We start from the raw sequence: 16,047 nt of genomic DNA, 5'->3' as shown, positions 1-16,047 counted from the left end.
ACTCTCATCAGTCCACAAAATGTTCCTCCATTTCTCTTTAGGCCAGTTGATGTGTTCTTTGGCAAATTGTAACCTCTTCTGCACATGCCTTTTTTTAACAGAGGGACTTTGCGGGGGATTCTTGAAAATAGATTAGCTTCACACAGACGTCTTCTAACTGTCACAGTACTTACAGGTAACTCCAGACTGTCTTTGATCATCCTGGAGGTGATCATTGGCTGAGCCTTTGCCATTCTGGTTATTCTTCTATCCATTTTGATGGTTGTCTTCCGTTTTCTTCCACGTCTCTCTGGTTTTGCTCTCCATTTTAAGGCATTGGAGATCATTTTAGCTGAACAGCCTATCATTTTTTGCACCTCTTTATAGGTTTTCCCCTCTCTAATCAACTTTTTAATCAAAGTACGCTGTTCTTCTGAACAATGTCTTGAACGACCCATTTTCCTCAGCTTTCAAATGCATGTTCAACAAGTGTTGGCTTCATCCTTAAAGAGAGGCCACCTGATTCACACCTGTTTCTTCACAAAATTGATGACCTCAGTGATTGAATGCCACACTGCTATTTTTTTGAACACACCCCTTTCAACTAATTCAACTAATTGCCCAATTGCAAAGCCTTAAGAGCATGCATATCATGAATGCTGGGTCTCATTTGTTTTCTGAGAATCTACTGAACCTACTGGTAACTTGTTTGCCACGTAGCAATAAAAAAATATACGAAAAACCTTGATTATTCTGGTTAGTCACAATGTACTGCTATTATTTTGAACAATACTGTATATATGTAGTTATATAACATGTAGTTATGTTATTGACTCAAAGAATTATTTAATGCCCCCCCCCCCCACACACACACAGGAAACCGGAAAATAATGTATAAACAAACCCCTCTGTAAAAACTTTCAGAATATATAATAAAACTGTAAAGTTTGGTGTATGTAAGTGCTACTGATGAGATGACTCATTTTAATAAAATAGCCTTTACTGTAATTTAAATCTACATACAAAAATAGATAAAGATACACTTAACAGTGTATTTTGGAAGTTTTCTTTCCACTATAGTCTGAAAAAACCTGTTTATGAAATTACCCAAAAGCTCAAAATCTCAACATGACAAATGCATGAAAGAACTTGTGTTTTTGCCTGTCTTGCCTTAAACATGTGTTATGCTACGGGAGAGTTTTATTCAGATCTTTTCTGACGTTTCAAACTTTGCTGATGAATGTCAAAAACTGTGATGACACGCATTCAGATACATCTTCCTGCCAAGTCAACTTCAGTAGATTTAAAGCTAATGAAGCGTGTCTGAATTTGCTCACATAGGTTGGACACTCCACAAAACGCTGGCAACTCAAACCACCTCATGAAGCACCCGGTATTTCAGCAGTTCAGCATAACTTAATATAAACGCGGGATATTTAGTGTATGTGGTCTGCGAGGTTTTACAAATGCCAGATATTGACATAAAAAAGAAAACATTTCCCACTATATATTGATAGGAATTTGATATAGAGATCAGGACATAGAAAATAGCTTCAGACTCAAACTTGTAGAGCCCACAGGTGCACTAAACCAATCTATCATCTTATTTGAATATTCATAAAATCAGCCTGGCTCATGAATATTGACAAGGTGACATAACATTTGCCAGTCCCAATAGATTTGTTGATACGTTGGATGAGCACCTGTTATTGCATTTTTCTCTAAAAGAAAACTACTCATTATTGCTTAAACATGTGGAAATACAATACTTAGAAATCCATAATGGTCGCTACGCCCCTTATATTGATGTATTTAAGGCTTTTTATGTAGACCATGTTTCCCTGACTGGCACATGAGTTCATTATAAAACTAGTGTTGGCATCTGTGTAGATGAAGGTTACAGTGTGATCAGATCTCCGCTCTCAGTCATGATGCTTACTGTAAGAGCTGAGCTCAAGTGACACACACTCATCTATTCTAGGAAACTCTCTTATTAAAGTCAGAGTGTGTCTCAGGACATGACTATGTTCTAGCAAACATTTAATGCCTTCATGTCATGACTGTTCATGTGTTTCATAGAAGCGTAAAGAGAAAAGTCACATTTGAATTTTATAGCTAATGTAATGTTTATTGTTAAAATATATAGGCTTTTTTTTGGCCAAGGCAACACGTGTTAATGAAACACATGCAGGTAGGCTATATTAAGCTACTGTCACTTTAACACCAAATAGACAGATGAGATATCCTCCAATTTTTTTTTGATTCATTAAAGGTGCCCTAGAATGAAAAATTGAATTAACCTTGCCATAGTGAAATAATAAGAGTTCAGTATATGGACATCACATACTGTGAGTCTCAAACAACATTGCCTCCTGCTTCTTATGTAAATCTCGTGAATCAAAAACACCACGGAAAAATAAGTGCTTCTCAACATAAACCCAACCATGACGCAAGCGTTGGGGATCATTTATATGCACGCCCCCAACATTTGTATCTGTCCAATCGTTGTCAGGCAACTGGGTATGCAGGTAAACAAGACACTTGAGGATAGCAAAAATGGCTCTCATGACACATGTCATGTTTAGGCTGTGCAGGGGACCTGAGGACTTTTCATATGTCAACAGTCATGGTTGAGGTTTATTATAATCGGATACCACAACAATTTATTCAAAATCGTTTGTTTGTTCGGCCCATTTCAAGCAAGCTTCACTCAGCGTCTTTAACTGAAGAAAGGGGCAACTGTATTCCTACAAGCATTAAGTAGTGATTTATACAATTATTGACTAGCTATTTAAACAATTTCTGATTAAATTTAAGTTTCTTAAAGTTTAAAGTTTCTTAGAGAGACCGCATTGTCTAAATGATGCAAGATGCTAGTACAGTAATAATAGGAAACTCCAAGTACCATACAAAACTAAATAGTGTGTCTAATGACAAAGGGTAATATTATTTTGTATTACAAAATACAACCGTAGATACGTTGCTTACAGATCGTTCACTCAATCCTTCTAGCAAATGTCACCTTTTACACCATATAAGTTAAAACGACAGTCGTTTGACAAGGCTATTCATTTTATAAAAATATAAGTTATATATTTATATTTTTGAGAACTGAAGTAGGCCTATGATGTTTTTGCATGCTTTCAGAGTACATCACAGTCACTGCGTAGCCTACACTGTGACTAACGTATATAAACATGCAATATTGTTGAGTCTAAAATGTAGACTGAATGACACTTTAAGCAGTATATCTCAAATGGAGATTGCTGAAATGCAGCTTAGTTGTTATGTTTTCAGATCATCCGCGCGCGAGAGAGAGAGAGCTCGCTGGCATATGGTGCCGAATTGGACATGTTTAGGTAAAACACCAGATAGTATACCTGTTTTTTTCACAGAAAAGCTCTGTTTGGGGGATTTAAATTACTGAAATCTGGCAACCGCAAGCATGTAAGCTCTTTCTGGTTCGTGGATGATCTGAAAACAAGTAAGCTACATTTTAGCTATCAATTTGAGATGTTCTGCTTAAAGTGTCATTCAGTCGGTCTTGTGTTATGTTGAGACTCACGAGCCGCTTCACTGAACAGCTGAACTGCAGTGTGCTGTGAGCTGCTGAAATAAGCCAATCAGAGCAGAGCTTAACATTAATATTTATAAATCCAACAGATAAAAGATTCTTCCAAATAAGGCAAATACAGAGCATTACATCCAATTTATAGGGCTGTAAATGGACCTGTGAAACTGTATCTGGACAATTTCTGCCCTTAAATAAGCCAAAGCCAAATAAGCCAAAGCTTTTGTAGACAATTTAACATATTGTTTCAAATCATTCTAGGGCACCTTTAAGATGAACTCAGAAATGTGCTTGTAAGGATACTCACCAAAACAGGTGTAATTTTAAGTGTAGTCGTCCATTTAAGCGTGCTAAGATGCAAAAGAGAACTCTGTTCCGTAACAGCACGCTTTGTGTGTATGCTCACAGAAATTGTGCAGGTATTGAAATGTTTTTTTTGTCTTCTTGCACTTCAACGGTTTAAAATCGTTTGAATGTTTATGAAGATCATGGTAACTTTCAACTTGTTTATAGTTTCTAAATAACAAGCGGATTTGGTCCCACTTTATATTAGGTGCCCTTAACTATTATGTACTAACATTTAGATTAATAATTTGATACAATGCGATACAATTGTTTACAAATATGTTTTACACTGTACTAATATTAAAAATACCTGCATTTAATTTTCATTTCTGCAATTATTTTCTAGTTACATTTATAATTACACTGTTGGCAATTCTCTTACACCCAACCCTACCCTTAAACTTACCCATACCACCACACCTGTCCCTAACTACCAATATCCCACCTTAATATCAGCAAGTGTTTTGCAATACAATATGGACACATTGTACATACTTTGATACCAAGTGGCTGAAAAGCTGAACTCCCTCAAAATCTGTTGCTCAATTGAACATTGCACTTATTTAGCAATCGGTCGTTATTTGCCGTGGTGCTTGGGTGGTCCAAGCTCCTGGGAGGGCCTGCCCCACTGTGGCCTGATTCATGCAGGTTTTTGTTGTTTTAAAATGTATATGACATAATCAGTATATGATTTAATCACATTGCTGACTCATTGCCAACCAATCACTGCACTGCTGATCATGGTTTCAAGGAAGGCTATTTGGGGTTGTTTCCAAAATAAGCATTTGTTTTAATTTCAGCAAATATGTTTACTGCCAAAAAAATTGACAAATTACTGAGATTCTGAAAGCTGACATCTCCTACGTAATGGCTTGCTGTTATAACTCTCATCTTGTGAAAATAACTTTTCCATTTGTTGACATGACATGGTTAGATTCAGATAGTAAATATTATTTACTATTAAATTTATTAAGTTAGGTGTCCACCTTAGAGATAATCTCATTATAAAGATTAGGGATAGGGTTATACAATAAAATATCTATATTTGCTATATTAGCTATTAATTATTAAATTATTATGGGATCTCTGTCAATGCTTTCAGAATCTTTACTTTTTCAAATAATTGTGTGTATAATTATATTTTTAAAATTAAAATAAACAACAGTATATTTATTGAACAAAATGACTTATTTTATTTATCACATAACCAGAATAAAGTACCAACTTTGCATTAACTTTTTATATTTTTAAAAACATATTACTTTCTTTATACTTTGTGCCTTTTACACCTTGCCTACTCATACATACAAAAAAAAACACACACAAAAAAAAAAAAACTAACACGTTTAGGACTTATTTTCACACAAAATATGTTGCTCCATCAACGTTTTTTTTTTTTTTTGGTCTTCTTCCTGTAATCATACTTTATGGGAGTAGTGAAAAGCCCATTTTTCTTCACTTTTCCTTTAGCCCATTGTACTCCAGATATTAGTGAATATTAGCCACAAGCAAATTTACATTTTAGGTAGTAGCTAACTCTAAGGGTCAGATTTACTAAACGTGAGAGCGCAATTCCAAAAAACCATACTACTGACGATGATCAAATTAAAGATCATTTACATAATGACCAGCAATCTAGCAGTTAGTGTCTGGTTTAATATTTGCTTTTTTCATGCAGTAAATAATAAACACCAGTAAACTGACGAGCACAAACCTTAGTAAATCACCTTCCATGATTCATTTAAATACTTTCCTCCCATAACTTTAGCATCTGAAAGGGAAAGTCCTACAAATGCATATACAATAAGGTCAGTCACAAAAATAACCCCTCACACATTTTCAGTACAATTTTTTCATAGCATGTAAATCCTGACAGTAGTTTTTAACGCTAAAAGAGGGTTTGAGCTAGCGCGAGCTGTTAGTAAATCTGGCCCTAAGAATCAAAATTCTTAATCTTCTAAATACCTGATTTAAAAGGTGCAGTATGTAAATTGACTGTTAGCGGTTAAAATGGGTACTGCAGTCCAAATTATAAATATTGGAGACAGTTGTTTCCTCCACCCTGGGGATTGTTTGGTTTGTTTGACCATTAAACAAAACAAGCAAGTACAATTTTTTGACTAAAATTGACTACATTTAAAAAAGATCACCTGTGAAGGTAATAGATTTTAACTAAAGATTTATATTAGAACTGTGGCATGTTGTAGCCATAGTGCGTTGCTATTTTGCATTACAAATGCTAAATATTCAACGATATTACTGATCTGCCTCCATTGACATTATTATATAATAATTGAACTGAGCTGGTTCACTGTTTTCTCCAGAGCAGCTGAACAGTCAAATCAAATTCTGTTGCATTATCTTCCTGTTAACACTTTAAAGCTGCTTTGAAACAATCGGGATTGGAAAATGCACTATATAAACATGGACTCAACTTGACTTGGCTAGATATAAAAAAAGAAAGAAAAAGGTTGGTCTTAGCATTGTACTGAGGAGTCATGGGCTTACTGTAACAAATGCTATTGATAAACAATTACTTTTTCAATGCAACACGTTATAATCAAGAGGACATTCTTGAGTAAAAAAAAAAGTGTGTTCTGCTATTAATGAAATATATTAGCTTAAAGGGTTATTTCACCCAAAAATGAAATTTATGTCATTAATGACTCACCCTAATGTTGTTCCACACCCGTAAGACCTCAGTCCTCAAATAAAGATTTAAACGGTTATGAATCAGTGTATTGATTCAGAATTCGGAACGCCAATGTCACGTGATTTCAGCGGTTTGGCAGTATGACACAATTCTGAATTCTGAATCAACACGCTGATTCATAACTGTTTGAATCTTTATTTGAGGACTGAAGACAAACCAGGAAGAGAAGGCAGTGCTGAATAAAGTTTTTATTTGTTATTTTTGGACCAAAATGTATTTTCAATGCTTCAAGAGATTCTAATTATCTGATGTCACATATGGACTACTTTGATTATGTTTTATTATCTTTCTGGATATGGACAGTATAGGTGCATACACTTTCATGAAGGAACAGAAAAGCTCTCAGACTAAATATAAAATATTTTAAACTGTGTTCTGAAGATGAACGGAGGTCTTACGGGTGTGGAACGACATTAGGGTGAGTCATTAATGACATAGATTTCATTTTTGAGTGAACCCTTTAATCTGTCTTTTAGATATTCCAAAAGATGACATAAAAATTTGTAACTTAATGAATTGATATATAGAGATTTTTAAATTTGATAGAATCTGTGATCTCTGACCCAGCAGAATGCTGTGTTTTTGTGGTGTTTTATGGTGTTTTTGTGCTTTATTACAGCCAAAAACTTACAATCAGCACCATAAGCCAGAAAAATATTCAAATCAAATTTTTATGATTTTATGAAATTTTATCCTTCATTCTAATTTGTTAAAAAAAAAACTTTTTCAAACTTCTCCTAAGCCTTTTTTCAGACTTTCACCAAACCTTGCATACATCAGATCTAGACCATGCTGAAAAAAAGTTATCAAAAGAATTTAAACAACGCAATTGTATACTAGATACAATTTTTACATGTGTCTGGTAAACACATGCAAAAGAACCAAGGTATGACCCATTATGACTATTACATGTCTATGTCTTATGTGTACAAAGTCCAGACTTCTCAAAACATTGAACATACACTCTTAGAAAAAAGGGTTCGTTGGTGTTCTATGTAGAACCATAGGGCTCTTTACTCAACTCCAAAGAACCATTTATGCTAAACAAGAAAGAACCCTTTTGGCACAAAGGTTCTTATGGCTATTATTCATTCATATATTACATTATTCTGCAACATTTTGTAGTTGTAATTAAATAATTGTTTATTAAACTGTTGTATTAACTTAATATCACATTTTAATCATCACGTGGATTTTTGGAGGAGAAAAACTGAAATGGCACTCTTGGTGTGATATTGATTAACTACATAAAATGAGATAAATATCATTTTGACTAAAAAAGAGTTCTATATAGAACTCTTTTTAAGGGTTCAATCAAATGTACCCTTTTAGGGGTTCCAAATACGTAGCGCCGATAGAAACTTTTAAGGTTCTATATAGAACCCTTTCTTCTAAGAGTGTATGAAAAACATGCTTAGTTTCATGAATTTATGATGATCAGCCATTTCAACTGAAAGATGAAGGCTGTGATATTAATGTGATATTTGTCCACTAGAGATAATAAATATTTTTAGCCCAATCATTTTCTATCAGTTTTCATCCCTCTGGACAGAAATTAATGCCTAGGGTTAGGATTATATTAATTTATACTTACAGTATAGTTTTATGTTATCGGTACAAATATGTGAAATGCTTATAGACTATTCAATTTAACTTCATAATACCCCAATAACACTCTGGGTATTACATTTCTTTTCAGTTTGCTAGACTTGATTAAATATATATTGGTGTCCATTTAAAATAGAAAGACAATGTTATTAGTAAAATTGAGATATTGTCTTTTAACGTTACGGCAGTTTATTGTCTACAGAAACAGCCGGTTTGGACTACTGTCACGCCGGGTAAGAATGAAGACAGATGTGGATCCAATAGCAAATGCAAAAGGTCTCTTTATTACTGACAAAGACTGGACAGTAAATAACAACAGAAGCTCAGTCTCAGGTAACTCGTGGCAGGTAGATGCAGGAAGCTCTAGGAGACGGTGCAGCAACGTGACACAGGGACGCAATGGGCAAGGACCAGGCAACGGAAAATCCAGGACGGAAGAATCCAGGACGAAAGAATCCACACATAGATCCATCATAAAAATAAACACCCCATGTGATGTTAAGGGCCGTGGCGTTTCCGGACAACCTGAGCTCAGCACTTCAGCCAATAAAATTACATGAAACTACATTTGGCCATCTAACCGATCTAAGACCATTGTATTTTTCGGAGGGCTGGGCTTCATAGAAGCAGAAAGCAAACGAGCCGTTCAAATGACATGGAGACAGCAGTGTGGAATAAAGGTAAAATATAAGAAAAATACGGCATTTCAATAAAAAAAGAAGTATTAAGACATGTTATACTGCGCCCCATAAACACAACCAAGCCTAGAAAAAAATCCACGCAACCACCCCTTTAATGGCTTCCAATGGTTTAAGTGGTTGCATGGATTTAAACTTTTCAGGTTAAACTCATTTAAATTATTTACTTTGAGTCAATGTCAAATATTTTTTGTTATTGATTACTCCAATTTTTTAAAGTTGATCTAAGTTTTTTTTTCTTCAGTGTAGAACTTGAAATAAACTATAAAAACAAAAAGGGCTTTAATGGCTTCCGATAAACAATGGTTTGAGCTACAAATTATACTTCACATTCATTTGAAATTGTCCTGTGACGTGATTCATCAGAATTTAAATGTTGAATAAGAGTCCACACTTACACCCACTTATTATGATCACATGGCACAACTTACAGCAGTCAACTTTTTATACAAGGGTATTTTTTTTACTTCACTTTTAATCTCACAATAAAATGGAGTGATTTTCTTTTCAGTGAAGTTTCAAGATTGACTTTGCTATTTCAGTTGGAAATCTAATCCTCCACATGGGCCATGAGTTCTTATTGGACCCCCATATTAAAACAAAGACCACGTGGAATTTTCTATTATGTGGTATACTTGTCACTACCATTTAAAATGAAAGTAGAAAGGTCTGTCTATACACAACCCCTAAAACCCCCCACCCCTCCCATCATTGATTAAAAAGATGGAAAATCTCAGCATCTTAAAATATCCTGTTCAAAAGGCTTTTTGACTTCTTCATTAGCACACACATCAAGCAGAAGAGGGTTTTCAGTCAGTTGTAAGTAAATACAGTGGACTGCCCTTTCTGCATCACATTAACTTCCACATCACATTCGTCCTGTCCTGAAAGCCTATTGGCTCTCATCCTTTCTGTCTGGATGCATATGCCATAGCCGTAACTCCTGATAGGACAGCAGGGCAGAGCAGTGTATGAGCACGGTGTAATGCTCCAATGACATTGTGACTTGTGTTTAGAGGACTGAATGGGGCGGAGGGCGCACGGCTGGGAGGGTGGATGGGGGTTGGTACGAGGACAGGGTGGAGTAAAACCCTTCAACTAGGATAAAAATGATCAGTTGGAAGAAAGAGTCCTGTTAAATGCATAACATATTAGTATGTATGCACATTTTAAAACTTTTGCTGTAAGGGAGTAATTATTATATTAATACATGGAAATGAGTTTTCTAGCAGCCGAACCAAACTATTAATAAAATAATAAAACTATTCATAACACAATAGGCCAAATCATGTTAGCAACAGAAATATTTTATGATAAAGAGATGTGTGAGGTAATGCAGACCCCTAGGAGCACTGTTACAGACTACTAATAAAGGCAGTACAGAGGCCCATATTTGCATTTTAATAGCTGGAGGGATTTGTGTTAATTTATGCTAGGTGGGGGTTATACAGAGGTCTGTGAGGGTCTATGGGGGGGGGGGGGGGGGGGTCCTGGCTATAGCAACCCCCCCCCCCAACATCATTCATACATCACACACTTAATCTTAACACACTCTCTTAGGTTTTCCACTAATCAAATCAGATAATTTTAATTCAGCGACAGTATTTGATTTACATATAATGTATTGCTATAACATATACATAGCCTACTACTGCTGAATCGAATAAACTTTGCATTGTAGCTATGATTATTTATTAGTGTTACCAAAAGGTCTTCATTTTTATTAAGTCTACATGTTTTCGAACTCTAAAAGGAAAAGTTTTTTTCTCTAACAAAGAGGTTATACCAATCAATGTGATACATTTATTTTCGTCATCTTCATAATGACGAAATTCATTTGTTTTAAAGATCATCGGTTTATCTTTACCAACACATTTTGAAACAAATGTTCACCAGAAGAAACTCAATTTATTTGCCACTAATACACAGCACTTCATAATAAACTTTTTTCACTAGTTCTGCTGTTACTATTGTTTTTTTGTAGAGAATTGTGGGAGCGCGCATGACTCCATAACTGAGGGAGCGCGTTCACGTGACAGAGGAAGGGAGAGTTCTTCTTTCACTGCTCCATCCGGGAACTTTCCGAATTAGCATTGACAACCGGAGCGCAACTTTTTCCCCAGGCAAAGTGAAATCATGCCGCGCACTCGGACAAAATATAGTCCCACGTTTTCAACTTAAAGACTTCGAAATAAAGCCGTACGTTTCGGATAGGTCGGATATACGTTTGCCGTGCGGATTTCGGAGTGAATGTATGTGACTGCTGAAATCTTTAGCTCGCTTTCTGAGCACTTTTGTTTATACTGGCGTAAAGTGGGTGATGAGTCTTACGGCCAGTAAAGAAGCGAGAACTTGCTGTGCAGCCCGAGTAGTTCTTGCGATTGTTATTGTTGCTTTTAAAATATTTGTATTACGCCACAAATAACGCGGATCGCGTCGAAAGTGGAGGAAAAGTGCTTCTGAAGTCGGAATATGGAGCTACAAGGCCTTCAAGAAGCACTCAAAGTAGAAGTCCAATGTCATCAGGTAAATAAAAATGGCATTTTGTTGAAGCTTTCCTGGGATTCTTACGTGAATACATGCTGGGAGACAGACATCCGCCGCGTTCGAACGGTTTAATTTGGTTGGAATTCGCAGCCTTTTAGAGTGATACAACGGTAACATTCTTTCGCCTTTATGACGCCATAATCACTTTAAGCGCAGATTGTTATAACGCTCTTTGATGCACTTTCTCGCGTGTGGCGTGTTTTTTGCGATTTGCACTAATAATGCGGCGGTTTTGTGTAGCGATCGGGACGAGACTTGAATATTTATGAGGTTCAAACGGACTCACTGCTCGCCGCTTTGTTCCTCCCTCACATCCTAACTTGAAACACTTTAAACCAAACGTCTTTTTGTTGTTTTACTTCGTTTACAAACTAGTTGCACAGATGAAGCAGGACCCACAGGTAATTCATTTTATTTGAAGCGTTGAAGAATTGGGCTTTTACAATGGGCGAGAAACTTTGTCGGCATCACTAGTTCTTACGGACGTTCTCAATGCTTTGTCCTTTACGTGACTTTGCCAAATTACACAGGGGGTTTTGTGAAGTTTTCAAAACATTTAGGTTGCTTTTGGGTAGGAATCGTGTTGAATAAAGGTGGTTAATATCATGACGGGGAGCTTAAGAAACAACCAAATTAAAGGTAAAGCAGAATAACTGCCCTAAGTGGAAAAACAAGTAAGAATTTGTTTATTAGGGATTATATTTGGCTTCATACGTCATTTTAGAAACACATCCCTCGTTCATAGAGGGAAAACACTGTTAAAAATGACTAGGGGTTCAGTGAAATCATAATAAACAACAACTGCTTGGTTCTTTAGTAAACTGCAGGCTACAACGCGTCCATTTTTAGTAGGTCGACATGCTTCTAGAGAGTTTGTGAAGGAAAGTTGCTCGTGTTGCATTAAACCATCGCTGTTTTGTGTGTACTTAACCTCAACGTACTTATTCGATACTTTATCGACAGTCTTCCCGTTGGGTTATATTTCTTGGTCACATGACGACGTGGTCGAATTTGATTCGAGCTCTGCAGTTCACTTTCACTTTTTTATAATCGCGACTCAAAAGCAAGGTCATCTATACTATATCTTTCAGATAGCAATTATTTATATGTTCACGGTAATTCGTCTGCTTGGCCTTGTTTCGAGCCGTTTGTTAGTCACAAGCTCTCACTCCATCTACTGAATTCGTCTGTCAGAATGACTCCCGCTGAACGCCAGAATTTCGAGTTCGTTCGATGGACGTTTAGTTCGTAACGCAGTGTTCAGCACCTCGGACAGCAGCGCTCGCCCTCATTTCAATGCGTTTTAAATGTCAAATGTTGCAACTGTGGGAAATGTTTGTTGTGAGGCTTTTTGGTGTACCCCAGTTTGATAGTGGAAGCTTCCATTTTGTGCTGAAGGGGTGTTGGTTTCTTCCTAACATGGAGCAAAAGTCTGCAGAGTTTCTGGCTGGGGGGAGGGCTCATTCATGGCCATTCTGAAGAGGGGGAAGGGAGGAGAAAACACTAGTCAGCATCACACAAGACACTACACACAAGCCTCTGTAGGCCTTATAACACTCCTTATGAGGTTCTCCTAATTAATAGTGGCCATCACAGTTAAAATGTTTAATAATACTTACTTATTCATGCTTGAGTAAAATAAGGCATTAAATACTAGAGGAAAATAATTGAAAATACAACTAATAGGCTATAAGTATGATATGTTTATGTTGTATAGTTATGTCAAAGGATATACAGTATCATAAGGCATGGTGATGTCTCTATACGGCAATAATCATACAATGCATTCAGAGAAACCAAGAGGTTTTTACAGTAAACTCTTATTATACCTAAAATTTTAATCTTTTAAAAAATAAAATGTGTGGCTTTCTCAACGCATTCTTGTTTTTAGGCTTCTGGCCTACAAGCCTGCAACTTTCCAGTATAATTTATAGTCTTTAAGTGAATTATAAATGTGGGGCAAGTATAAAATCTAGTATTATGCACACATGCAAAGTGAATACAGGTGCATTGTCAGAATTAAAGTTTACTTAGATTAAAAGTTGTATTCGTGAGTGTCTAGTCTAACTAGAAGTATGTGGAAATGTTTTGTCATCTGGGCTTGTACTGACCCATCCTCTTTATATTTCTCCCGAACATTCATTTCAACAAGGAGGCTTGAAATGCAGATGATGGGAGGAAGCAAACCCTCCAGCTTTTATTAGCTGAGAACATCATAATTGTGTGAAGCCTTTGTAAGTATCTTGTGTTCCCCGCAGGGCAAACATCGTTCATCCATATATAAATATCTATCTTGGCTTGTGAGGTTTTAATACATATTGTGTGAGAGGGTTTTGTATTGTTGTCTTCTTGCGAGTTGTTGCATCACTGATCCAGAAACACTCATAAACTTGGTGTAAGTCTTGAGCTTTGATTTGCCCTCTTCTACTCAATTTTTTTTTTGTCTCTCTCAGGGCTCAAATCCTTCCCAAGCTGATCCCTGTGTGTGTGTGTCCCTTGTGCACAGTGAAAAAAAATCACTGTATTGTTTTCTTCTTTTGCAATAGGATAAGATTTCCCTGTTTTCGTTAGTTGGTCGTTAGTCTGTTTATTCAAATTTTGTGATCCGCATTTCTTGTGATAAATGGATAGCTCATACAAAATCTCTTATTGAGTCAGAAGAAAGTACATGTTTGCACAAATGCAAGTGACTTGTATCTCTTTGCTTGAAAGCAGTTCAGCGTTGTGTCCAGAGTAATTTATTTAGCTCTGTCGCTCAGACTGACGGCAGCTTTAATGTCCATATGTAAAAGAGTTAGAGCTGAAATGATGCATCAACGTAATCGATTATGTCAATTAGTCGATTAGCAAGGAATGTGTCATTTTGTTGCGCTGTTTATGGTCATCCAATGTCTCTCTCTCTCTCTCTCTCTCTCTCTCTCTCTCTCTCTCTCTCTCTCTCTCTCTCTTTCTCTCAAGCATGCTGAAAATCAGTCGTTATTACAAAAATATTGAGCCCAATATAAAGTGTGGGTATTTATTTTTATAGAGACCAAATAAAATGGTGCTCTGCACTCTCTGTAAAACTGAAATGGCACAGGCCTACCATCTCAACAGCACAACTTATGTGCAGGAGAATCTTTGAATAGAAAAAATCCCTGGGATCTCCTACATCAAAAAAATAAGACGGATGTATTTGAATAGGGCTGCAGCTATCGATTCTTTTTGTAATCGATTAATCTAGCACTAAATCAATCGATTACTCGGATAATAATTACTTTTTCCTTTACTAAAGAGCAATACTAAATATATAAGAGAAAATATGTTTATCTTAAAATTAACACAACATTTAGAAAAATTTAGTGTTATTGCTGAAATTGCATACATTAATAATATGGTAATACAATTAACATATTATATACAAATCTATTTCAAATTACTTTAAAAAGGGAAACATAGTTCAATCTAAAACTAAACCTACAACCAATAAACCAAAATAATAGTAATATGAATAACAATAATGTCTAAACATTGTATTTATGTTGTGCAACTTAACTTTCATAGCTCACCTTCAGCTCAAGCATGACATAAGCCTTTACTGTCTTCTGAAAGCTTTACGGCTTTTGTAAGAAGCAACAAATAATGGACAAGGTAACTAGAAATAAGAACAAGAGATGCGCGGATCAGCTCTAATGCCACAGAATCAGCTGTTAAAAACAAACCATCCACCCGCACCCGATCGTCACAACTTCAAATTCTTAGTGTTAAGCGCGATGTTAATCGTCACATTAGCTACACTGAAGTAGTTTGCTTTAAAAAAACACGTATTGGCGAAATTACATTTCTTAACCTAAACTAGGGTTGACAACATCACATGGAGGAGTAACCGCTGGAGCATGAGCAAACGCGAGAGATGTGTTTGTATTTAATTCAGATTAGGACTGAGACGGCTACCGTTTTACGCAATACCATGGTCACGTGATGCCTACTGCGGGTCTGAGATCATCACCGCCATCACCGCAAAAAAATTATAATAAAGTTTACATTCCAGCCTTCATATTTTTTGCTAGAAAAACTAGCATGTTCTCACTCTATCGTGATTTTAAAAAAAAAATGTATAAAATATATAATTTACTATAAACTACTTTATTTTATCTCTTTACATAAATACTATTTTCTACTTAAAATCTACATTTTGTAATTTTACAAACCCGAATAAGGACTCCATATCCACGCTAGATTGCACGTGAGGGGAAAAAGTAGCTTGCTTCCACTTAGGAGTTGTGCACTTTTTATTTTAATATCTATTCATAATCATACTATTCATACTATTTTCTACATAAAATTATAATTTCAAACTATAATATTGACCCAGTGTTTTGTATGTGACAGATGTTACAACGCAGCCATGAAAACAGGCTATGGATTCACCAGGAATTATAAACGTTTCTATAAATGTATAAAAGTATGCCCATTCACATCTTTTACTGTGGTAAAGTAGAAAAACACTGTAGGACGAAATTTTATTTAACACAGTTTGTGCTTGTTATTAGACTTGAGGCGCCGCGTGTGAAGTTTATTTGAATAGCGCAGTTCACACGCAGCGA

At 35.9% G+C, this 16,047-nt stretch overlaps 1 protein-coding gene across 5 annotated transcripts in view; it reads left to right on the top strand.

Moving 5' to 3' along the window:
• The first annotated feature begins 11,010 nt into the window (after window positions 1-11,010).
• phf21b (PHD finger protein 21B) overlaps window positions 11,011-16,047 on the top strand; it is a 71,050-nt gene continuing 66,013 nt past the window's right edge. For 2 of the 5 annotated variants that reach the window (XM_067428364.1, XM_067428363.1), the window contains exon 1: window positions 11,688-11,862. In XM_067428364.1, the coding sequence (XP_067284465.1) occupies window positions 11,845-11,862 (18 nt within the window). In that variant the 5' untranslated portion in view covers window positions 11,688-11,844. Of the gene's footprint in view, window positions 11,441-11,687; window positions 11,863-13,677; window positions 13,696-16,047 lie in introns of those variants that run through there. The other 3 variants (XM_067428362.1, XM_067428361.1, XM_067428365.1) reach the window with 3 other exon arrangements.

The sequence above is a fragment of the Pseudorasbora parva genome, chromosome 20 (assembly GCF_024679245.1).
Source record: "Pseudorasbora parva isolate DD20220531a chromosome 20, ASM2467924v1, whole genome shotgun sequence".
NCBI lineage: Eukaryota > Metazoa > Chordata > Actinopteri > Cypriniformes > Gobionidae > Pseudorasbora > Pseudorasbora parva.
Note: the sequence above shows the minus strand (reverse complement) of the source record. Positions and strands in the feature narration are given on the sequence as shown.